The sequence below is a fragment of the Trichosurus vulpecula genome, chromosome 9, assembly GCF_011100635.1.
Source record: "Trichosurus vulpecula isolate mTriVul1 chromosome 9, mTriVul1.pri, whole genome shotgun sequence".
NCBI lineage: Eukaryota > Metazoa > Chordata > Mammalia > Diprotodontia > Phalangeridae > Trichosurus > Trichosurus vulpecula.
In genome coordinates, this window is record NC_050581.1 from 61,765,275 (window position 1) to 61,790,998 (window position 25,724).

At 40.6% G+C, this 25,724-nt stretch overlaps 1 protein-coding gene across 1 annotated transcript in view; it reads right to left on the minus strand.

Annotated features, from left to right (window-relative positions):
• LOC118832130 (dynein intermediate chain 1, axonemal-like) overlaps window positions 1–25,724 on the minus strand; it is a 149,270-nt gene that overhangs the window by 12,376 nt on the left and 111,170 nt on the right. Inside the window, exon 12 of the mRNA XM_036739560.1 lies at window positions 18,876–18,993. Within this exon, the coding sequence (XP_036595455.1) occupies window positions 18,876–18,993 (118 nt within the window). The remainder of the gene's footprint in view (window positions 1–18,875; window positions 18,994–25,724) is intronic.

Sequence of the window (25,724 nt, forward strand, 5' to 3'; positions counted from 1 at the left end):
AGATGTTGTAGAAGGCAACCTTGGCTAGACATAGGTGGGATGGGATATCTGCAGAACTTTCAGCTCTTATGGGAATATGCTATTAATACCTTACAGAAGATGCTTTAGCTCTTGAGGCCCTTCAGATGAGGAGGAAAAAAAGCCTTGGGGGAGATGCTAGGTAGTTAAAAAGCGTACTGGACTCAGGAGGCCTGGGTTCAAATCCTGACTTCACTACGTGATCCTCATTGTGACTATGCCTCAGTCTCATCATCTCTAAAATGAGGTTACTATGTACAACACCTAACTCGAAGGCTGGCTGTGAAGAAAGTACTTTGTGAACTTTAGAATGCTGCAGAACTTCGAACTTTTATTTGAGCATTCCACCAACACAGATTGAAAGTTGATTAAAGCTTCAGTTGGGCTTGGTAAATGGGCTGTGCGAGCATACACATATTATGCAGATACAAAAGCATTCCGAAGTGCCCTTTGAGCAGGTCTTTCATTTCTAGAAATCATTAGCTTGACATGAGGTCCACAAGGAACCCTGGTGAGTAGCATGTGAGGTGGTCCCCTCAGCTGGTTGAGAGGAACTTGACAAACTCCAAGAAGCAGCAGCCATCTAGCTGTATTTCAGTGGCCACGTCCTGGAGAGGGAAAGGTGCTCATTGCAATTAAGGCAAATCCCTTCTCTGGTTCACTCAAAGCTCTGGAACAAATCTCAGCCAGGTAGATCAACAAGCGTGATTAAGTGATGAAGTCCTGCTTTGGCTGAGGCTTCCTTCACCCCCAGGCACATCAGACAATAGGAAAAACTTTCCAACTGTTGGGACTGAGAAATTGTGGAATACGTGCAAGTCTGGGAGACTCCTGAGTCTTCCTTCCCTGGGGCGGTTGTGTTGCCAGATAGGTTTGGAAGCAAACTTGTCTGAAAGCAGGCGAAGAGAGTCAGTAACCCTGGGGTGGGAGAATTCTAGCAATCACTTCTTTAGCTTTCCAAGCCCCTGACATTCCCTCCTCCGGGTGCATTAAGAGAACTGCCCTCCACATCGGCTTGATGAGTGGAATGGCGCCATCTTGCTTGACACATGGTATCAGGCCTGGATTTCCATAGCCCCTGGAAGCAGAGGCTATGGAATGGTGCCATCGTAATTGACAGATGGTATCAGGCCTGGATTTCCACAGCCCCTGGAAGCAGAGGCTATGGAATGGCACCACCTTGCTTGACAGGTGGTGGAAGGCCTGGCTTCCACAGCCCCTGCAGGCAGAGGCACTCTCCTAGGCTGCCGAGTCACCAAAGCTAGGCATTGTCTCCAGAGGCCAAGTCCATTGCCTTATATTCTTCTGTGCCATTGGACTGGCCCTTTTCCCAAGGCTGGAGGTGGAAGGGCATTTCTGATTGGAAACAATCTGCCAGTATTTGATAGAGTCACTATAAGGCCATCAGAGTACCAGGTCATGATCCTTAGTAACTGCTACGCTGCTGAGCCTGCATGTACCAATTCAATTAGGAATCTGATTTTAAATAATATTGGAAACAACAGCATGGCCCTTGGAGACAGAACACATATTTGTATGTATTTAATTTGATTTAGGGAAAATGAAGCAAACATTTGAGAACTTAAATGACTAAACAGTAATTAAACTAACAACTAGAATGAACCTGCCCTCCAATCAAGTTAGCACATTGCACTTTATGGACTGTATTTACTAATAGATCTGACAACATAATTAGTACTGTAAATTTTACACGGCCTGCAACTCAGTGAATGATATACTTTGCACAGGGAAGGCAGGATGCAATGAGGTGGATTAATTTTCATTTTCAGTAAATGTAATTAACATTACTTAATTAGTGAAGCTGACAAATCATTGGGAAAGATTTAAACCTTTCCAAATGCTTGTTCTCCAGAGGAGGAGGAGATGGTGGACAATGGACAGCAGTAACATTTGTGCAGTCTTATGAGTCTCTGGCCTCACACAGCTCATGGCTCTGTTCTCACAGAGGGAACACAGGCTGTGGTTATTAGAAGGAGACTCTCTCAGGGGCCTGGGAGGTCAGAACCCTTGGTAAGGGGAAATGGCGCTTGGGCTTGGGGTCTGGGGGAGTATTCTTGCTTTTGGAAAGCCCATGGCCATTCAGGGATTGTATGCTTAGCTTCCTAATGGGCCTCCTATTTAATCTTGCCTAAAAACAGTGGGAGCCTGTGCCTTGAGAAGAGCCAAACTAGACTGCGTTGAGATTTGACCCATATAGAAGCTACCCCTTCCACAGCCCTGCATTCATACGTGATTCCCTTTTATATTATTGTAGTAGAACCACAGAAATATCAGATCTGCAAGCAATCTTAGGGAGCATCTAGTTCAGTGTTTTCCCACCCAAACTATGTGGCAGACTGGTAAACAATCTTTACATTTTTGACCGCAGACTGCTCCACCATGCATGGTCTCAGCAGGGCAGCTCTCAGGTTTGCCCAGGGGAGCTGGAGGTGGAAGATACAGGAAAGAACCGGTTTGTTTCCTTTTTAAATTTACAGGTTTTAAAGAATTAAAAACCTTTGGCAGTTGAGCTGGAAAGGGCTTCAGCAGCCATCTAGATCAGCTCTCCCATCTGACAGATAAGGCCCAGAAAGCGACTTGTCCAAAGTGTCAGAGATGGGATCTGAACCAAAACCCTCTGACTTGTGAGATGACCCGATCCTATTCATCAAGCAGAACCACCTCCCCTGCCACTGCACCACACTACCTACGTGGTAAAAGACTGCGGGAAACTTACTACAACCAGCAATTTGTAAACACTGATGTCATGCTGCCTCTCCCCCAGGCCCCCCTCCATCTTATATAGAAGGAAACTAAGGCAAACTAAGACATGAGGTCAAGTGACTCACCTAAGGTCTCCCTATCAGTAAATGTCAGGGCCCAGGTTCTAAGCCATGTCTCCTGATTCCTAGTCTGGTGTATTTAGTCTGTCCATACATATACAGGTTCAGGTTGTCTCCTCCAAAAGAACATGACCTTCCTGAGAGTAGGGAATGACTCATTCATTTGGGGATTTGCATCTCCAGCACTTGGCACAGTATCTGGCACAACAGAGGTTCCATAAGCATCAATGATGGATTGTTGATGGATTGATCCATAGTGCCCAGAAGGCATGGCAACCAGAAGACCTCCTGTACATGAAGAGCTTTCATTCTAATGGAACAAAGATGGACATAACCCTCTCACATGGAAATTCCTGTTTCATCTCTGCCTTTCCCTAGGCCCCCTTCTCCCTCCCGTAAGAGGGAGTGGGGTGGAGTGAGAGGCTCATCATGGTAATGCCGGCAGGAACCCATGCCTTTGCAGAACTTGCCAAGAAGATGTCAGAAGTAGGCAGAGAAGTAGGCCCCTAGAATAGGGGGCCTTAAAGCTCTGGATACTGCAGTGGTGAGCACTAAAATGACAGCTAGAAGGATGATGAGGCTCAAAAACAGACTGCTCACAGGCATAGCCCAAGGCCATTCCATTCCTCCTCTAGGACATCAATAAGTCTGGGTGCTTCCTTAATGTCTCTTGAGAGAAAACCCCACTTCTTTTACTTCTTTGCTTAGAACGCTGTGCTTGTGAAAATGGAACAAAGGCCTGGAGAGTGGCTAGCAGGGGTGGGGAACCCTCAGCCTCAAGGCTCTCTAAGTCCTCAAGGGTAGCCCTAGAGGGCCACATGTGGCCTCAAAGTCTCAGGTTCCCCTGTGCTACATTGAATTGCCCTCTTGATTAAGTAGCATTACAGAGAGCCCCCAATGTTAGGTAGGAAAAGACACAGAAATGCAATATATAAAAATATGTAGAGGAAAGATGAGAAAGAAAAATGATGAAGGAAACTTTGTGTTTCCAGTCCTCAAATTATACTATAAGGGGACAAAAACTATATTCTGGGGGAGAGGGAGAAAAAGGGAAGGGGGAGAGGGGGAAAGGGGGAGTGGGAGGGAGGGGGTGGGACAGTGGGAGAGGGAGGGAGGGAGGGAGAGAGGGAGAGAGGGAGAGAGAGAGAGAGAGAGAGAGAGAGAGAGAGAGAGAGAGACGAAATGAAGTAGAATAAGGAATCCAGAATTTAGATTTAAAAACAAAATGGATTTGTGTTGGACATGCCCAAGATTATAGAATGTTGGGAAAGGGATCATTATTCAATAAAATTTGTTGAGAAAATTAGATAGCAGCATGATTTTTTAAAATGTCTAGGTCCACATGATATACCATGAGAAATTTGAGTGGGATCAAACAATGAACAAGCATTAAGTACCTACTACGTGTCAGGCACTGTGCTAAGAGTGTGGATACAAAAATAAAAATGAAAGAGTTCTTGCCCTCTAGGAGCTGACATTCTATTGGAGGAGGAGGAAAGAGACAAAGTCAGTTATCTCAATAGTTTTTAAAACTAGAAAAAATGGGAAGAAAAAAGAATTCTATCTTTACAATTAGCTGGCACAGTGGCTACAGCACTGGGTCTAGAGTCAGGAAGAGCCGAGTTCCAATACTGCCTCTGACACTTACTAGCTGTGTCCCCCTAGGTAAGTCCCTAAACCTTTCCCAGCTTTGGTTTCCTCATCTGTAAAATGGAGATGATAGTAACGGCAACTGCCTCACCAGGTTGTTGTAAGGATTAAGTGAGCTGACATGTGTAGGACACTGGGCAAACTTTAAACAAGGCTATACAAACCTCGGTTGTTATTATTACCCTAATAGTGGAGACAAAGAAGATATTACATTATCAAATGATTGTTTACTTACAAAGGATTAAAGTTGGGGGTCACCAAGTACAGACATGTGCTGCGTACAGATAGTGCATAATATATGAACTGCTCATCAGACGTGCATAAAAGAGATTGACAAAGAGGTAGGAAAAGGCAGGAAAGCTGGGCCAGTCATGTAGTGAGTTCAAGGGGCAGGGGTGGAGATGGGGGTGGGACATAACAGACAGGCAGCCCACGAGGTTCCACCGAGGCCCATGAAGGGTGAGGGGATGTAGAGGAAAAAGCATTTACTCATCCTGATGAGTGGACAACACACACACCTGTTTGTGGAGGATAGATGGAAAGGTCCGGACGATGATGGCGGAGGATGAGAAGGAACACGGACAGGATCACAGAGCCGGAAGGGACCTCAGTGGCCATGTAGTCTAACCCACGCCCTAAAAGAGTCCCCTCTATAGCGTCTCGGACAAGTGGTCACCCAGCATTTACTTAATGATCTTCAAGGAGGGAGAAAACACTATCTTCGGAGACTTCTCATTCCACGCTGGGGTGAATTTCATCATTAAGCTTTTCCTTGCATCAGGGCACTTAACAAATGCTTGCTGATTACAGCCTAAACCTGCCTCTCTACAACATTCATCCACTGCTCCTAATTCTAACCTTTAGGCCCAGACAGGACAAGTCTAATTCTTTTTCCATATGACCGATGGCCCTTCAATATTTGAATATCGTTATCATGTGCCCCTGAGTCTTCTTTTCTCCAGGCTACGCAACCCCAGTTGCTTCAACCCATTCTCAAATGGTATGAGCTTGAGGCCCTTCACCTTCCTGAATGCCCTCCTTCCTCTGGGTGTTTTCTAGATGGTCAATGTCTTCCTAAAACACAGTGCCCAGAACTAAACACAACACCCCAGAGGTCATCTGATAAGGGCAGAGTATAGCAAGATTCTCACTTCAGATTCCTGAATATTCTGTCTCTCTCAGCACAGCCCAAGACCATGTTAGGTTATTTGGCTGCCATAGCACATTGGTTAGTCATATTTTGAGTGACCTGTCCACCAAAACACCCGCATCTTTTTCAGTTGAATTTCTAACTATGCCTCCCCCAACTCGTGAAGTTGATTTTCTGGACCAAAGCATAGGATAGTAATTGTCCTTATAAGTTTCATGTCTTTAAAATTCAGCCCAATCATATAGCTTGTCAGAATATTTTTGGACTCTCTTATCCAGTGTTCTAGCTGTCCCACCAGCTTTGTGTCACCTGCAAATTTGATAAGGATGATACTTGTGCCTTTAAGTAATTGATAAAAATGCTCCCTAGCATAGGGCCAAGCATGGATCTACTGGAGACCTTTTTCCAAAGTGACATCAAATTATGAAGAGTTACTATTTGAATCCAGCCATTGAGTCAGTTCTGTATCCATCTAATTATACTATCCATCCCCCCACAAGAACAACAAAATGAACTTTTTCAGAAACTCTGCTAAAAGCTAGGCATGCTTTATGGAAACTTTCGCCAGTCTCTCAGTTTATTAACCATGTCAAAAACGGAAATAAGATTAGCTTGCCATGATCCATTCTTTCTGAAACTGGGGTAGTTCTTTGTGATCAATTCTCCAGATGTTTACTAACCATCATTTTAAAAAATTTTGCTCTAGAGCAGTTCTTAACCTTTTTTGTGTCACAGGCCTTTTTGGCAGTCTGATGAAGCCTATCCTCAGGATAATGTGCTTTTTTTTTAAATGCACAAAATAAAATACACAGGATTAGAAAGGAAACCAAATTACACTGAAATAGTTTTTAAAATATTAAAAAGACAAGTTCACAGACCCAAAAATTAAGAACCCCTGTTCTAAAAAGTTGTCAAGAATCCGATAAAAGTTCCCTGGCCTACGGTTTGAAGAGTCCGTTACACTTCACTATTTTGAAAATGGGGAAATAATTTGCCTTTCTCCAGAAAAAAAGAATCTTCCATCATCTTTCACGTACTATTGATGATGGGTTAGAAATCATAGGTGTCTATTCTGTTAGGACCCGAGGATGTTGTTTTCCTGGGCCAGGTGACTTGAAATACTCTTATGAGTATCAGAGGTGGCTACGTGAGCTCTAACTCGTCTCTTTCCCTTTAACAGGGTATCAAGTCTCTGTTAACTCTTTTTGTTCTGTTCTTTCCTGTTCAAAAGTCACTCTCCTTAGCAAAGAAGACAGTAGCTAAATAGGAATTGTTCAGTTCCACCTTCCCTCTCATCATACAGAGTGCCATGCACTCCGAGCAGCTGCTCTGGCCCATCTTGGGTCATCTTTTCCCGAGACAGAAGGGGCAGCCATAGTGCACAGAGCACTGGCTCTGGAGTCAGAAGACCTTCCTTCACATCCAGCGTCATACGCTTCCTTCTGAGCTGAGTGATCCTGGGCAAGGCACCCAAGCACCATCTGCCTCAGTTTCCTCAACTGTAAAATGGGAGTGGTAACAGCACTTCCTTCCCAGGGTTGTTGTGAGGATCATATGGGGCAATAGTTGTAAAACACAGCACGGTGCCTGGCACATAGTAGGCACTTAATAAATGCTTCTTCCCTTTCCATTCCCAATGTAGATAAATTAAAAGTATTTTGCCATTTTTAATTTTTCACTCCAGCCTCGGTTCATTCTGGGCATATTGTGCTACACTTCTGTATTCAGCCTGTTACCTGTCCTTGCTTCCATCCTCTGTATGTATATTTTAAACATCCGAGCTGCTTCCCCAATTCCTTATTCATCCACATTGGTCCTTACAGATGATGCTCCTTTTTCTTCTTCATAAAAACTATTTCTCTTTGTAACTTCAGAATTTCCTCTTGATGGTTTCACATCTTGCCAAGGACCAAAACTGTACATCATCTCTGGATTTCTCTCTCTCTCTCTCTCTCTCTCTCTCTCTCTCTCTCTCTCTCTCTCACACACACACACACACACACACACACACACCACACACACATACACACGCATCATGGCCCTCTTTTCTAAACATTATGCACTCCACTAGGAATCTGGATTTCTCTCCCCAGCCCCCATTTCTGACAGATAATCTTTTACCTCATTTTGCCAAGGCCCAGGCCTCCACACCACTTCCTACTATCCTTTCTCCCTCCCTGCTGTCCAGTTGTGCCCCCAAACTTCCACTATTTTATGTTGGCTTGACACAGTGCCTAGCATATGGTAAGCATTTACTGTTCTTTCTTTCTTTGTTTCTGTGTTTCTTTCTTTCTTTTCCTTCCTTCCTTCCTTCCTTCCTTCCTTCCTTCCTTCCTTCCTTCCTTTCCTTTCCTTTCCTTTTCTTTTCCATCTATCTATCTATCTATCTATCTATCTATCTATCTATCTATCTACCTATCTACCTATCTCCTTAACTCACTTTTAGTCTATGGGATCCTATTTATCCTTTCTCTGAACCCACTGAAATCTGCAGGAGGCCTTTCATAGTTCCTTCAGTTGCTAAACATTCCCCTCTAAAACTACTTTCCATCTATTCTGTAGGTATCTTGTATATATTCATGCACATGTTATCTTCTCTACCCCTCTGAACACTCCTTGAGGGTAGGCATTATTTTTGCCCGTTTTTGTACATCCCTGTTTCCATACCTAGCAGTACCTGGCACATAGTTTTTAATAAATATTTTTCGACTGACTACTCTCCTAAAATTTAGGATGCATGTCAAACAACATCTAGCTTTCCTCTCATAACATTTAAGAAGGAGTGGTCATTTTCCCTCAAAGTTCCCATAATTTTCACCTTAGAAGCCAATTCCTTCCTGTTGGTGAGAAAAAAAAAACCAGAATAGAATTCCCTTTTGTTGATTCTTCTACCTTTTACAGGGTGAATTCATTAAGGCAAGGCAATGATTATTAGCTGTTTCGTGTCTGACAGAGAGAGCTTCAACAGATGTCTGGATAATTGAAGTACCCCACCACAACATCATATCTCTGTGATATGATTCCTGAACTCCTCATCCATTTCTTCTAAGTGCATATTACAATGACAAAAATCAATTGTGTTTTGCCCCCTTTCACCCAAATGCTCCCCCTTTTGGGGAGGCAAAATGGAAAGCATTTGGGTAAATCTTCTTAATATATAACACAATCCCCACTCTTTACTTGACCTACTTCTTTTAAATATAACACATCCACCAAGACCCAGATTCTAGCTGTGGGTCTCATCTAACCAAGCTCCAGCCATATCGACGATGTCAAATTTCCCTCCTTGCATTAGGACCTTTAGTTCATCTTGTTTGTTGGGCATTTACATATAGCTATCTGTGGCTATCAGTTTGACTCCTGGCTTCTTTTTCTTAGATTTTGTCTCCATTAAGCTTCCATTCCAGTGTTTCCACTGTCACTATTCTTCCTACCTCGTGGCTATCTTTCTGTAGTATCTGGCTTGTTGGATATATGTAGGAAGTTTTCTCCCTTCCTCTTTCCATTCAATTGAAAGTCCTTTTGATTAGATTTGCAAGACTCCACATAAACGCATTCTTAACAGCCCTTGTTAAGTGCATGCCATTTCTGGCCAACAGCTTGTCATGTCTGTATTTTAAGTTATGGTCCAGAAATCCAAATCCCACTCTCAGACACCATTTTCTTCACCAGCTGTTCACTTCTGAAAAATTTTTCTCTTTTGCGTTCCTTACCCTCAATGGACAGCAGTGATAAAAACACCACCTGTGCCCCTGTGGTCTTCAGTTTATTGCCCAAGGATTTGTCATCTTTGGCAATGATTTCTAGCTTCCTTCTGGAAGTGTCTTCTATGCTCATATGAATCACCAGAAGTGGGTAGTACTTAAAATGTGGATGGGCTGCAATCTGTACCATTGGAGTAGATGGCATATTAATGAGATCCCAGGGTTATTCAAATATCGAATTGTCAAAGTATTGAACGAATGGAAAAAAAATTACTGGGGACCAAATAGATGGATTTATTATATTAAAGAGGTTTATAAGATTAAATGTGGCATTTCAAAAGGAAAATGAAAAAGACTGGAGTAAATTTATCAAATGAATCTATAAGAACTGAAAGAAACTTACAAGGGTAATATCTATCACAGAAAGGCAACATGGTACAGTGAAAAGCGTCCTGTACTTGGAATTGGACCAAACATGGGTTCAAATCCTGTCTCTACCACTTACTAGGTGTATGGTCATGGGAAAGGTCCAGTCTCTTCAAGACTCAGTTTTCTTTCTCATTTGTAAACTGGAGATAGTAGTACTCACCTCCGCAGATTGTAATGAGAATCAAAAGAGGTAAATACTTCTCACCTCTTGGAAATCTGGCTTCTGACCTCTTCCCCCAACTGCAACTGCTTTCTCCAAAGTTTCCAATGCTTTTAATTGGCCAATCTGATAGTTTATTGGCTCAGTTCTCATTCTTCTTGACCTGTTTGCTGCCGTTAACACCGTTGCATCCTTTCCCCTGGATGGCCTCTCTTCTCTGAGTTTTTGACACTGTGCTCTCCTGGTTCTTTTTCTACCTGTCTGACCACTGTTCAGTCTTCTTCGCTGGTTTATCATCCCCACCACGCTCTTTAATTGTGACTTTTCCCTAAGGCTCCTTATGCTCTAATGGCAACTTCACTAGCTCTCATGGGTTTAATTATCACTCTCCCTCTAAAAATACCTTGTATTTAATTATTTTGTACTTATTCTCTACTACTAGAAAATGATTCCATTACTAATAACTATTATTACATTTATTCTATAACTATTTATATATGTACTTATGGTCTCTTTCACAAGAAGGTAAGCTCCAGGATAGTAAAGATTAGTTCATTCTTTGTATTTATATCCCTCCTGCACAATGCCTGGCACATGGTAGGCACACAGCTAATGTTTCTTGATTGCTTCCAAAATCTCAAAGCAGAAATACATATATATATATATATATACATATACATACATACATGTATGTATATGTGTGTACATATATAACATATATAGCATGCATATAATAAATCCTTTTTCACATATTTGTTCATATAAATTTCATCTATTACTTGTGTCTGGGCACTATCATTCAATAGATACATAGTTAAGCGATATAAACAGGTCTGGAAAGAAGAAACACAACTTGCTAATAATCTCTTGAAAATTGTTCAAACTCCTAATAATCAGAGAAATATAGGCTAAAAAAATGGTGAGGTACCATCTTGTAGCCATCAAATTGATAAAGATAGTTAACAATAATAAAATTTAATAGGGCCTGATCAGCATGAAAACAGATGTCTTATTATACTACTAAAACTGTGACATATTAAAATCTTTTTGGGTAGCGATTTGGCAATAAAGAGTACAAGGTCAGGGAAGTTGTGGATAAAGTTTGTCTAGATTTTAGCAAAATTATTTGAGAGAGTATCTCATTTTATTCTTGTGGAGAAGTTGGAGAGCTATGGATTAGATGATAATACAATCAAATGGATTCAGAATTGGTTGAATGGCTGGACTCAGAGTGGTCATGAAGAATTCAATGTCAGTTTGGAAGGAGGTCTCTAGTAGGGTACTCCAGGTTCTCCGCTATTCAACATTTTTATCAATGAATTAGATAAAGGCATGATGGAACCCTTATCAAATTTGAAAATGACTCAAAGCTGGGAAGGAGAGATAGTTCACTCACTAGATGATACAAGATCAAAAAAGATCATGACAGGTAAGAATATTACACTAGGCTCAATCAGATGAAATTCAAAAGGAATAAATGTAAAGTCCTACACCTGGGTTCAAAAAATCATCTTCCCAAGTATAAGGTAGGGGAAACATGTTTAAACAACAGTTCATCTGAAAAAAGATCTGAGAGTTTTAGTATGCTGCAAGCTCAAAAAAGAATCAATAGTATAAGGTAGCAGCCAAAAAAGCTAATGTACTCTTGGGCTGCATTAAAAGAGATCTAACTTCAAGGAATAAGATGATAGTCCCTTCAAACTGTATCCTTGTCAAACCATATCTAGAGTATGGTGCCAAAATTTAGGAAGGTCATTGCTCATCTTTAGTGTCCAGATGACAGAAACCAGGACAAGGAGTCTTAAATCCATATGATATGACAATCAGTTGAAAGCATTGGGTATCTTTAGACTGGAGAAGAGAAGATTCAGAGGATACATAATAGCTTTGTTCAAGTACTTGAAGGGCTCTCGTGTGTGAAGTGGGATTAAGATTTGTTCCATCTGTTCCCAAAGGGCAGAACTAGGAGTAAAAGGTGGAAGTTTCAAAGAAGCAAATTTAGGCTTGCTATCCTAATGGGGCTGAATCCGGAGGGAGTGGGTCACCTTGGCAATACATCGCTCCACACTGGAGCTCTTCAAGCAGAGGATGGATGACTATTTGTCATTTGACTGTATGTTATAATAGGGATTCCTTTTTAAGAATGGATTGGACTAGATGGCAGAGGTCCATTCCAACTCTAAATTGAGCAAATCTGTGAAAACTTATATCTTTTAACCCAGGTGATCCACCTATTCTACTTAAATATACTAGGATACAACCAAAAGTGGGGGAGGGAGACACCTTTTTGTACACAAATATTCATAGAAGCTTTATGTGTAATAAGGAAAAAATGAAAACAGTCTATTTGCCCAACAGTTGAGGAATTAAAGATAAATTACAATCTACCAATGTAATGGAATATTACTACACCATAAAAATGACAAATACGAGGAAAACAAAGAAATGTGGGAAGATATACAAATGCTGAACAAATAAAGCAGAACCAGAATACCATACATATTGACTCCAACTGCATAGAAATAACACAACAAATATAATAAGTACATAGAAAAGTGCTTAGAAGTACACACAAAAGCAAATAAGATATTTTGTTGAAGGTTTTATATCCACATGTAATATTCATTTTAACAAATTGGAAGTAGCTTAGATTTTGTGGTTTTATGGGTGCTTCCATTTACATTTTGTTTCTTTTTTTGTTGGTTTTAAAGTTTACAATAAAATACTACTTTGTTTTTTAAAATAATAGAGGCTGTAGATAATAACCACGTTGGACCATAATCACAGCTGTAACAATAGTAATGAATATTATCATCCCAATTTTCTTTGAGAAATGTATATGGCTTAAAACTTTGCAAAGCACTGTCACACAGAAGCTATCATTTGATCAAACCTGAATAATGTTTGGGGCATAACATAGAACACAGAGTTAGACTCAATACTTCCTCCTTGGCAGAAATCCAACCATTGGGAGCGTGGGATACAAAGCAGGCATTAAGGGTATCTTCAAAGACAGCAGAAACCACAAGACCCCAAGAAGCACCAGGTTCTCATTGGTGGGAAAAATAAAAAACATTCCCAAAACAGCTTGAAGCCCTAAGGGAATTTGAGCCAAACAGCACATTTGTGAGGCCCAGTGGTCACCATAGTACCCTATCTGCCCCTTTTATGAGAGAAAAAAAGGGCTTTTCTGTTCAAGGAATCTAGTCCTCTGTGCCAGAAAACAAAACAAAACACATATTAACATTTTGGAACTGATGCTGATACACAGTGTGAATAACTCTTACACATGAAGGCAGTGCTTCATGTAGAAACCATTTCTCAACGGGATGGCCAATGACACGACATGGGAAGGAGATCTGGGCCAGTTGGGCACCAGCCCACTGGCTAAAAGGGGTGGAAGCTTGCCTTTATAGATAGAAAGGACAGAAGTGAGGAGAATAACTGAGCAGTGGACTGAATCTCCGAAGACTCTGGCCTGGATCTAGGATGCTTTAGGGAAGATCCTTAAACCATAAAATCTTCGAGCCAGAAAGAACTTCGAGGCTACCTAATCCAACCCATATTAAAGAAATCTTGTCTAGACTCTAGAACATACCTAACAAGTGGTCATCTAACCTTTGCTTAAAGACTCTTCCCACCTCTCTTACCATCCATTCTCTCCTCTATCCCAAAACACAGGCTTTTATTGCAATGCAGTAGCTAAAAAGCTATTGCTGGGGCTAGCATGAAATCAAATAGACATGTACTTAGGGAAGTCTAGGTAGAGAAAACTGCTAAGAGTAATACAGATGACCATCACATTCCACTTATGGGTGAATCTAATTGTTGGGAACTTTCTCTGTACATGAAGTCTAAATCTGCCTCTCTGCATCAATACCTAGCTTTGCCTTGTGGGCCCAAACACAATGAAACTAATTCCTCTTTCACATGACAGCTATCGTATCTACGCAAATATGATTATCATGCTCCCCCTAAACCTCTTCTCCAAGTTGGACATTGCCAGTTCCTTCAACTGATTTCTTGGGGGGGACAATTGGGATTAAGTGACTTGCCCAGGGTCACACAGTTAGTGTCTGAGGCCAGATTTGCATTCAGGTCTTCCTTTCTCCAGGGCCAGTTTCCTATCCACTGTACCACCTAATTGTCCCTAACTGATTCTTATATGATTCTTACATGGCATAATTTCAAGGTCTTTTATCACCTTGGTCACCCTCCTCTGGACATTCTCCATCTTTTTTATATCCTTCCTAAAACGGGACGTCCAGAACTAAACATGATTCTCCAGGTGTGTTTTGACCAGGGCAGAGAATAGATTATCAATTCCTTGATCCTGGATACCAGGCTTCTAAATTCAGCTGCTGCGCTCTCACCCACTTGAGTCATCTTAAATCTAGCTTAGTGTTTCTGTAGTTGTGGGATAGAGGCCATACTGCACTGATCCAGAATTAAATCATGAATAAAAGCAACATAAAAGTTATAGTGATTGCCTCAGTCTTGAGGCAATAGGTAACCCTCTCAGCAAGACAGGGACTGCGTTGCTAAGAAGACTGACAAAAGTTGGGAACTTTAACTTCGGCAAAAATATACCCAGTATAACATTAGGCAAAAGAAAAAGAGATTGTTAAGAGTAAGCTTTCATCTAGGTATAGAAGTTATTTATCAGCATTCTGATTTCATTTCTGTACATAGAGAGGTGAAAGAAGAATCTATTCATAAAAGAAATGTCCTTGAGTTTGTGGTGATCATTTTTAGACCTTGAAGGCCAGCGAAGATGGCCAAGTGCCATCTCATGCTCATGATTGCTCTCAGCACGTGGGGGTTTGACAAATAGTACTGTATAAACCTGGAGAATAGCTGTGAGGATAAGTCTGTGCTAGCCATACAAAGGAGGCTGGGAATATTAGGGTAGTTTAACTGGGGTACCTTAAATGTAGAGGTGAATTGTAACTTACAAGAGCCATGTCCCACTGCAAACAGATCCTTATATTTTGGATTCCTGTAAAAAAAAAAGTAATCTAAGAGGATGAAAGTCAGATACATTTTTTTAAGGTTTGAATTATATCGGAACCTAGGTGGTTAAATCCTATCCCACAGTAGAACTGATACAAATTTATGAGAGAAATACTCAGACTCCAGTTGTTTGTCCTTCATTCTGGAAGAGGACGATGGCATTATTGAGGTGATGCCATGACTTGCAAGTGAATTGGATTTAAGTGAGGGTGAGCTGTGCAAAGTCATCAGCTTCACTTTCTCCTCTGGAGCTATCTGGGACCAGTGGCAGGTGAAGACAACTAGATATGGCCCTTGATGCAGTGGGAGACCTTGGTCTTTCCCAGGTCTCAGTTTGACTGAGGCACCGTCCATTCAGCGATCAAGGCTAGGTAAGAAATGAGACAAGGAATGGCCTCTTTTACCTCCTCAAAAAAAAATCAATCTGGGAGGGGAAGACCTTCAGAGTTTCTGGCCAAAACAGAAATAATTGCTATTTACATTCACCCCGAGCCATCAGGGCCCAAACAATGGCCGTGAAGTGGGGCTTGGATTGGAACTTATTGTTGGCCAATCAATAAGAGCCAGTGGGAGCTACTGGACAAGTAGTGAAAGGCTATTTGCCAAAAAGGAAACCTAAAGAGTAAACACTTGAAAATGTTCAATGTCATTACTAATTATGCGCTAATTATTATTCACAATTATTCACTAATAATAATGCACGTCCAAACACCAGAACTTCACATCTATCAATTTGGCAGAAAAATAAAGAAAATAATAAAACAATGTTGACAGGACTGTGGGGACATAGGTAGACCCATAGATGTGACTGAAGCAGTGCTGGTAGAATTACAAGTCAGTGCAATCTTTGTAGACAACAACTTGGTTATATACAACAAGTGTCATAAGACCATACATAGCCTTTGACCCAATAACTCCATTACTCAGATCTCAAGAAAAAAAGAAAAGGAGATTTATTTGTATATGTTTATGCTGTTTTGTGAGTTTATAACAGCATTATATTAAAAAAGCAAAAAATTAGCAACACTTAGTAGTTGGAGTGTGGCTAAGCATACTACGTAAATCCCCTGTGATATTATATTGCCACAAATAATGAAGACTATAAAAATATAGCTATATATACGAAATAATGTAAAATGAAAATGGAAATAATAATACTATATATATATATACATTGGCAAACCAGATAAGTTACACATACATGTAAATGTATGTAAAATATGGTCATAAAAGCATAAGTGTCTAGGATTGTTGATAAGTTGCTATTGATACTATATATATACTATATAGTTTTATTTTTTGTTGTAAAATTGATTAGACATAAAATAAACAAGGGAAAATACATTTAAGTGAATGTTGCCCAATAATGGAGCAAAACATTAAGAGTAGGTCATTTTATTCCTCTGAATCTCAATATCGGGGAATAATACTACATTGGGTTGTTGTGAGGAAGTTAAACTTTAAAGCAGTACATAAATGTGAGCTAATAACTAACAGAAAAGTCTCTGGATGGAAATAAAGTCAGTAGAAAACTGCCAAGTACTAACCATTTTCAATGAAAAGTCAACTTTACTGACCCTTCAGGGCTTCCTTTTTTATTGGAATGGAACTTAGAAACCCGGAGTCAACTTTCCCTCCAGGTCAGTATCTATTTGGGAAAATACATTAAGCAATACCAAGTCCGGTAGCCTATAGGGCAGACGGAGGAGAGCAGTTTCTAAATTCTTACAGTCTGAGTGGGAATTGTTTCTCCCCTTTGAAGAATTTTTTTCCAAATAGCTTTTACTTCCCCTCCTTCATGATGAATCTTAAGTGAGTCTCTAAATTTATATATTTCATGCTTCTTCCTAGTCTCCTTAACTTACATCTTATGTTCATAGCTTTGCCCTAAGTGAAATATTCAAATCTGGAGCTGAAAATAGCCAAGATGCTGCAACTGAATGAGGATGAACTCAGAGTCTAAAGACAGAAGAGAACACAACATCTGATTCTCTCCCCATTCTGTGGATGAGTAAGCTCAAGTTTGAATGGACTTGTATACCACCCTCCCCAAACACAGTCTGAATATTTGAAAGTACTATTGTGTTTGTAGGGTTGTTAAAGGGGCAATAAAGTTAGTACTACTAACTTGACTCCTATTCTCATCTGGTGGGGCCATAGTCCAAGTCCCTATCCCCAGCCCTGAAAGGATAGGGTTATCAGAGGGTGAACTATCCCACAAAGGCTACCTCTGATCAGCTTGTTATGTAGCTCTCCAGGACATTCTTCCTCCCCACTCCTGATGCCTTTTAAGAGTCCCACATCAGGCCAGAAGACGTTGCCTTCCCATTGAATACCAATGTTGGATACTTGGAGGTATGTGTAATATTCTCTATCATAGGAGATCTGAGCCTATTCTAACTGAGTAAAGGTACTGCTGACAACTAGAGAACTTCCTCCAGAGGACAAAGCCAACTGAGCAGTCCTGGGTCTGTGAATTAAAGGCCCCCAGTCAGACCTCAGCCTCTGACAGAGTCAATTTGCTCCCAAAGAGCTATCCAAGGTACTAAAGAGTTTCATTCCACCTTTTTTTTTTTTTTTGGTCCAAAGCTTCTGACTCCCGGTGCCCTAAATTAAAAGTCATTCCTCCTGATTTTTGGTGTCTCCTTCTTGCTTTGAACCATGGACTTCACCTATGCTCTACCATACCCATTACCCAAGCCAGCCACCCAATGCCCTGGTTGTTTTTTCAACATAATGAGGATAAAACAAACGAAATCCACTTTAATTCTTTCCCCTTCCACCCCTGCATTCCATTCCCTTGGAGCAACCATGTCTCCTCTCTTCTCTTCCCTATTACCTAGGTAGATGATTGCAGAAGATGTCTTTACCCCTTGCTGCAAAGATACAGATCATTTGCAAATATTGCTAGATGCCTTGGCCTAATCATTCTTCACCAATGATTAGAAAAATCTAGAGCCATCTGGAAAACGATTTTCTAGTTTCTTTTATTCATAACATCAGTGCTTTCCTGTCTTAGAAAACCTTCCTAACTCTAGCCCTGTGGGTGGAATCGACTATCGGAATCTAGTAGGAGTGGGTGTATGCTGCTGCAGCAGAAAGAGGCCAGGACTGAGAATTAGCAGGCTATAGTTTCCTTACCTCTATATGAGGTTAGACTGAATGATTTCTAATAGGTCCCTTCTAACTTGAATATTCTATGACTATAAGTGACCCCATTCTTCAGATGACACAGTGGATACAGTAATGTGCCTGGTGTCCGAAAGACCTAAGGTCAAACCCAACTTCAGTCATCTGCTATCTGGGTGACTTGGGACAAGTCACTTAATCTTTGTTTGCTTCAGGTTCCTTAACTGTAAAATGAGATAATAATAACACCCAACTCCAAGGGCTGTTGGGAGGTTGAAGTGAGACAATATTTGTAAAACACGTAGTACAGTACCTGGCAAATAGTAGGTGCTTAATAAATACTTGCTCCTTTCTCCTTCCCTCCCTTCTGATCACTCATGCTCATCAGATAACTTACCCTTTCGTCCTTGTCCCTTAACAACTGACCTGACATATCCATCAGTAACTGGCCATTGGAGACATGGTACTTAAAGACAGATCTTGCAGCTCCAACCACTTATTGAGGTTTTAAAAGAATTAAATGAAGGATATTACTCCAGGAAAGAAGTTAAAATAAGCTTCATGTGAGCTAATAACTATCCTCATTTATTCCCCTTCGTTTGCATTATTTTACTAGTTGGAAAGCTGTGTTTGTACAAAGACAAATGTCCAACACATACTTCCATGCCTGGACTATTCTCTGTGGTAACATGGGATTGTCATTTCATACCTACCCGGGCTTAAAGAAACAAGCATTTTTGGAGCACAGAACACTTTGAAGGTGCAACCAAAATACTCACCAGCAGAGGGCAGTCACGGCCAGGCGCTTTGATTTATCGTATTGGAACTTCCAGAGAGGAAGCAAGGTGCCCTCCGGGTCCCGATACTCATCAGCAGCGTCTTCATAATACTTAAAATCTTAAAAAAAAAATTAAATCCGTAAGACTCATCTATTTTTTTCTGGGAAATCCAACAATAGATAAATCACACAGACAAATGTAATAAAATGGTCATTTAGGCCTGAAGAATAATTATGAAATCCCTCATTTTCAATGTCTTCTGACCCAAATTCATATTTCATACCTATTTCATATCAGCCCCTGAGGGCATTAAGTGTGTTTCAGAGATAAGACTGGAAAGATTGGGGAGGCAACAAACTAGGAGGGTTCTTGTGAGCGCCAGGCAAAAGGATCTTTACTCCAAAGGCAATGAGAACCACTGACTGTTTCTGAGCAGCAGAGTGGCATGACAATCTCTATTCAGGAGTGAGAGCATGCTAGCAGGTGGTATGAAGGATGGACTGGGGCAAGGGAGAGAACAGACACAGGAAGACCTCTTAGGAGATGGAGAAATTGACTCGTGAGAGCTGAGGAGTAAAAGGCACAGGTTTCAAAGTAAGACTCATCCTGGAAGATCTGGGCTAGCTCAATGACCTTGCACAAGTCACTTCATCAAAAGGAAGGGGTTGGGCTAGATGGTCACTTTCCAAACCAATTTGTCCACAAAAGATATTTGGTATTGAAACACTGTGATGGAATCTATCAATGTTAGTCTGGCAAATAGGGTCTGGGTATATGGAATATCCCTTAGCTTAGACAAAGGGGGTTTGGGAATATTTCAAGGAAACTAAGTCTATTTTCAACCCCCCAAAATTGCTAAGCCAGTTTCAAATGTATAATGTATGTGCACAATTTCAAATTTAATATTTTTGGGAGAAGATAGCATTAGCATTAGCATTTTCTCATGGAATTCTATTTAATTGCTTAGAATGCCCTGGCAACATACAGGAAAACACAGTCTGGGAAATAGTAGGCTGAATGATTTCAAAAGAAACTTCAAATTCTAAAATTTTATCATGCTATGATTAATATTTTAACAGAAAATTATGGGTTCTTTTCCTTTCAATGATTTTTAAAGATTAGCTACATTATATGTTCTTTTATTATACTTCAGAGCCATCTTTTCTTCTATAAGAGTATCTGATTTTATAATGACAATCGGTGGTAAAGTAGTATGCATTATATATAAATTTACTTTATGGGCAAATTTTTTCTAACACATCTGCTCCATAGATTGTGGACCATCTATATTGATTTGGAAATCCACAAATGAAACCTGAGGTCATAGTTTTCAAAGAGATCCTTGGAGAAATGAAATGGTCCTCCTTACACCTGGGAATCTAGGGTGTGGTCAGTATGACCTCATTCCTCCCAGGACTGGCTTCATGGGGACCTTTCTACTGAACAAGGAAACCTAGTACCCCACCAATTGGTTAATAAGGTAGGGCAAAACATCTTTCTGTCTTTTCCCAAATTCTCTCCCCCTCACAAAATCACTGGAGTAAATCTGGTTTGAAAAGGATTTGGCCAAAGTCAGAGAAGTACAAAATGAGAAATAGGCTAACATTTATCTAAGAAAACAAGTGCCTGGAAGACGTGACTCCCTTGAGGAAGATATGAGTACTCTGGATAGGTCAGAAGCTTCAGAATGGTGATGTTGGCCAGGAGTCGGAGAGAGAGGAATGTGAAAGAGCTTGGGGCTCTGAGAGTATTTATGAGGTCAGAAAGAGATAATAATCCTAATTAAAACCATTTACATTTTATACATAGAAATGTATGTGTCATATAGTGCTTAAAGTGCTTTGCATATATTAACCCATTTGATCTCCATAACAATCCTATAAAGTAGGTGGCATAAGTATTATTATCTCCATCTTATAACTGAGGACCTAGCTAAAGCTCAGAGGAGGTAAGTATTTGGCCCAAGGCTACCCAAACATAGAGCTGGGGTTACAGCTCTCAGGTTTTCTGTTCTAAATTGGGCTCTTTCCACAAATACCATGTTGATGGGAACAGTGTGCAGTGCATTCACAAAGAAGGTGCTGCAGTTCAGGGATCACTGGGCAGAGTTCAAGAATGTTGGCAAAGCAGGGCTCAAGAGGCTGAGTTTTACCATGAAACTTAAGGGTCATTTGCTCCCTAGCTAGAAAGGAAAGATTCAAGCATTCATATGTCAAGTAATACGTATGCTAAGCACCAGGGGCACAAATAAAAGCAAAGAAAGACAGTCCCTACCCTCAAGGAGTTTACATCCTATGGAAGGGCTTCCTTAGAACCACAAGATCTAAGAAAAGGGCTGTATAACATAATGGTACAGGGACTGGATTTGGAGTCGGAAGGCCCAGCTCTGCCATTAGCTTATTGAGTGACCTTGGGAAAATCATCTATCAAATAAGGTCACTGGAGCAGATGATATCTAATGGCCTCTACTATGATCTTAAGAAGTAACTTGAGAAGGAAATAAAGATGAGATAGCATAGGAACCCAAGGGAGCAGGTGACAAGAAGAGATGGCTAATATGGGGGTGAAATGGGGAAGGCCCAAAAGAGATCCTAGCAATGTATTCAACCACAATAATTTAGCAAATGTTTATAAAACACCTACTGTGTGCTAGGCTTGGCTGGGGGAGATAGAAAGTTTACATAACACATGGTCTTTGCTCTCCTACAGCTTTGCAGCATAACTATAGTAAAACATCATTAAAACACAGGATACAGAATAAGTAAATTAGAAGGGGTGCAAAACACCCCAACATGATATCCAAGGGGGGAAAGCTATTTCAATGGGGGACCAAGGAAGACAACATTTGAGTCGGGCTCTTAAGGATAGGCAGAAATTCAAAAAATGAAAAGAGGGAGGGAAAACATTTCAAACGCTGGGAATTCCAAGAACAAAGGCCTGGGGTGGAAAGGCACAGGGTGGCTGTGGGTGGGGCTGGGGGTTACAGATAGCAGTCCACTTTACTAGGGCATCAAATAAGTTTAGATCAGCCCGGAAAGGTTAGAGAGGCATCGGACTATGAAGGTTCTTATGAACGCCAGGCGAAAGGGTCTGAATGTTATTCCAAATGGGACCAGTAACCATTTCTGAGCAGAAGCAGCAAGACAATCTTTATGAATGAGTGAGATTATGCTGGCAGGTGGTGTGAAGGATGGATTGGGGCAGAGGGGTGAAGACATGCAGGAAGTAACCTGCAGCTGTGTCCCCTATAACTGATTTTATTTTTATTCATTCTGCATCTCCCAGATTCCCTCAAGCTGTAACAATAATAATTGGTGATTATGCCTCCCTTTAACAGCAAGAGTCAGGGAAGGGGGCACCACAGAGCAGAGGCCTTAGTTTTCAAGTCAAAGTATCTGGGTCACCTCTCCTTCCCTGATCCCATCTCTAGATGATAGAAGCAGAGAGTGATTCCAAACAGCCCTGGAGCTGTCTGGGAATCTTGAGAGAATGGCTCCTCCTCACTTCTTAAGAGGGGAGGAAAGACCCCGTGGAGTGGACCAGGCACTAGGAAGCCAGGTATTAGTGGGAAACTACCCTGCTATCGATAATGCAGCTCCATCCAAGCAGGTTACTTTCACTTTCTCCAGTTGGTGGTGACCCATTAGTCACTTTATAATTCAACGTCCTTTTTGTCTTGCAGATAGTCTGAACTCTTGTTTGCTTTTGTTTGTATGTAAATGTTCTTACCTCACAGTCTGTCCCTCCAAAGCCTGACGTACTATGTACACACTCTCTCTCTGTCTCTCTGTCTGTCTCTTCCTCTCTGTCTCTCTGTCTCTCTCTCTGTCTCTCTGTCTCTCTCTCTGTGTCTGTCTCTCTCTTTCATTGCCCATTATCTCTCAAAGATTAGTTTTAGTTTCCTGATTATATCCGCATGTTCTTTCATTATTCCAGGATAATAACAATGATGATAATAATTCTTCCAAGTCTAGAGACCTGAACTCATTCAAAATAGCTCCATCTTCCCTTTCCGCTTCCTCATCTATCCTGAGCTTCAATATCCTGTTAACCAAATTTGTTGTAATGATTGTAGCCTAAAGATCACTCTTTTCAACAGAGAAAACAGAAGCAAAATCAATCCTGAATAGTTATTTACCTTCTCTGTCATCCTCAAACATACCATCTCCTCCAAGCAGGAACACTACTCCTCATTCACTGTTCTCCAGACACAACTAAAATATTTCCTTTCTTTACTTTCTGTCTATTTCTCAAACCCCCATTCATTCTGCACTTTATCCTTCCTGATATCATTGTTATAAATTCACGCTCCTCTTTAGTATTTATCCTTGGTGAGGTACTCTTCTTGTTTCTAGTAGATATTCTTTTAAAATTCTCAGCTCCAAGCTGGGTAGTCACATTTGTCTCTTTCTCCCTTTTAGAGGATTTGGCCTATTTTTTCCTCTGAATATTTAGAAAGCTGTTTTCCTAAAATCAAGCATACAGACATGTATGACTGTGCCCAGTTTTATTAGGCTTTATTATTGTGAAGTCTAATATAATACAATCACTTTCTTGCAAGGTTCCTATAATTTCCATGTGAGCAACCAAATCTTCCCTGTTGGTTAGAATTAAGTCCAAACTAGCAGTTTCTCTCACTGTTTCTTCTACCTTCCAAGCAATAAAACCAGCAAAAACACAAGCCAAGAACTCCTTAGCTGTTCTGCTGTAAGGAGAATGATATTTTTATATCAAATAGTTGAAATGCCCCCATTATTGCTCCATTTTGCCTTTGTGTTGGTTTTATAACATGTAGTAGAAAAGCATCACCCTGAAAAATACTATGCTCCTCCAGAATGAGAGCTGATGAACTGAATGAGCGCAAACTGAAGCATATTTTCTTTTACTTTTTTTCTTTTGCAACATGGCTAATGTGTTCTGCATGACTTCGTATGTATAATGAGTAGCATATTTCTTGCCTTCTCGATGGGAGGGGGGAGAGGCAAGAAGGAGGGAGAAAAATCGGAAGTGAAAATTAAAAAGTTGAATAAAAATAAAATTTAAAAATAATTAAATATATAATTAAATGTTTTAATGTATTATTATTATTATATTCCTAATAGTAAAGTCACTTCCAAATACTACCTTTAGAGTCATTCCCATAGACTCCCTCCACCTCCAAGTAGAGAGAATATTTGGAGAAAGAACTGCTTCAAGAAAACCTCTGTCACATGCCCCAAAGTTCTCTTAAATAACTATTTTTATAATTGTAATTAATTATACTAAATATAGTTAAATAATTAAATATTAAAAATAATTAAAGAAAAGCATCATCCTTATCCTCTGTCTGACTATGTGGTCTGTTACATTCCCATCAGCACATACATCCCAATATTTGACAACATTCTCCCTTTAGGAAGTAGGCATATTTAGTACACACAAGCTCAGCTTAAAAAGATATGCTATGGCATATATTGAATGTATTGAGATTGTCAATTAATCGTCAGCTTGTTTGATTGGTTTATACTCAGCTCCAGGGCCCCTGGACTCATTCTGATCATTGGTTGGTTTTGGCTCTTGTGTCTTTCTTGTCTCTTTTCTCTCTTCCTTCCTCAAAAGTGATGCATTTTTTCTTTGACACATACTCTGGCTTGATACTCACCACAAAGCTCCACATTGGTGAGGGCTGCTTTACCAATTACTGTTCCTTCTTGATCCATTATTGTTCTCTCTCTCCCATCTCTCTCCCAATACATAGCTAGCTGTTCTATGGTGCCCCAGCACCTTGGTGACTATTACTTCTACATGCGGGTGATCAGTTCTCTTTCTCTCATTTTAATGCTCATGGAAATGCTCTCCACCATACTTCTGCCCTAAGGTTCAAGAATTTCCATAACCACAGCTAGCCCTCTTTGAGATAAAGCACTGCTCCTCTGCCCTGTAGCATCAGTTAGACTTCTTTGGAGCAAGGCATACCCTTCCATTGGAATGTTATAACCATGAGATGAGAGACAATGAGTTGTATCGGAAAGAACACTGGAGTTCAAGTCAAGAGACCTAAGTCTTATATCAGTAGTTACCCTATATTCTTTGTGGTGATGTACAGATATCCAAGGTCACAAGTGTTGCCCCTAAATCTCTTCCCTGTTAATGTCACCTGTGGGTAACTGGCTATGTCCTCCTCTCTGCCATTCTACATCACACGTGTTATCTTCCACAGCATCTGGTTTTATTGCTTTATCCTCTCATTTTTCTCCCTTCCCCTCTATCCCAATTCAGAGCCCTCTTAATTAGGCCCTACTAAATGCGTTCTTTCCAACTTTATGAGACATGCTCTGTTCCTTGCCAGTAGTTCATTGTCCTACCATAAGTCATGGTCCATAAAATCAGACCCTGTTCTTTTACACCATCTTTATAGCCATTTACTTCCCATATCTTCCTTTCTCCAAAGTCACGAACTTCAAGTGGCAAAAAGAGAAAAAATGCCACCTATGCCCTGCATGAAAGTCAATAGAGATTCCATTTTCCTTCTGACTCTAACACTTGGCTCCCATGCCAATTAAAAGAAGTAGATGTCCTGTTAAATAATCCTAAGAGCCATAAGTAGAAGCAAGTGTTTGTTAGGGAATAATAAGTGCAGAGAGAATCACAATGCCCTATCCCAGGATTCAAAGAAAGCAGCTGAGAGTAATCCACAGATTCAGGACAGCAGTCCAAAGGGAATGGATCTAGTGGCTTCTGAGCTCTAGAGCAGTAAATCCAAAGGAAGGAGAGGAAGGGAGTCTGCCAAAACAAGTACGGAGGAGAAATTTCAGATATTTCAAGAGTTGTCACGTAGAAAGATTATCTGAAAATAGCTAAATATTCTGT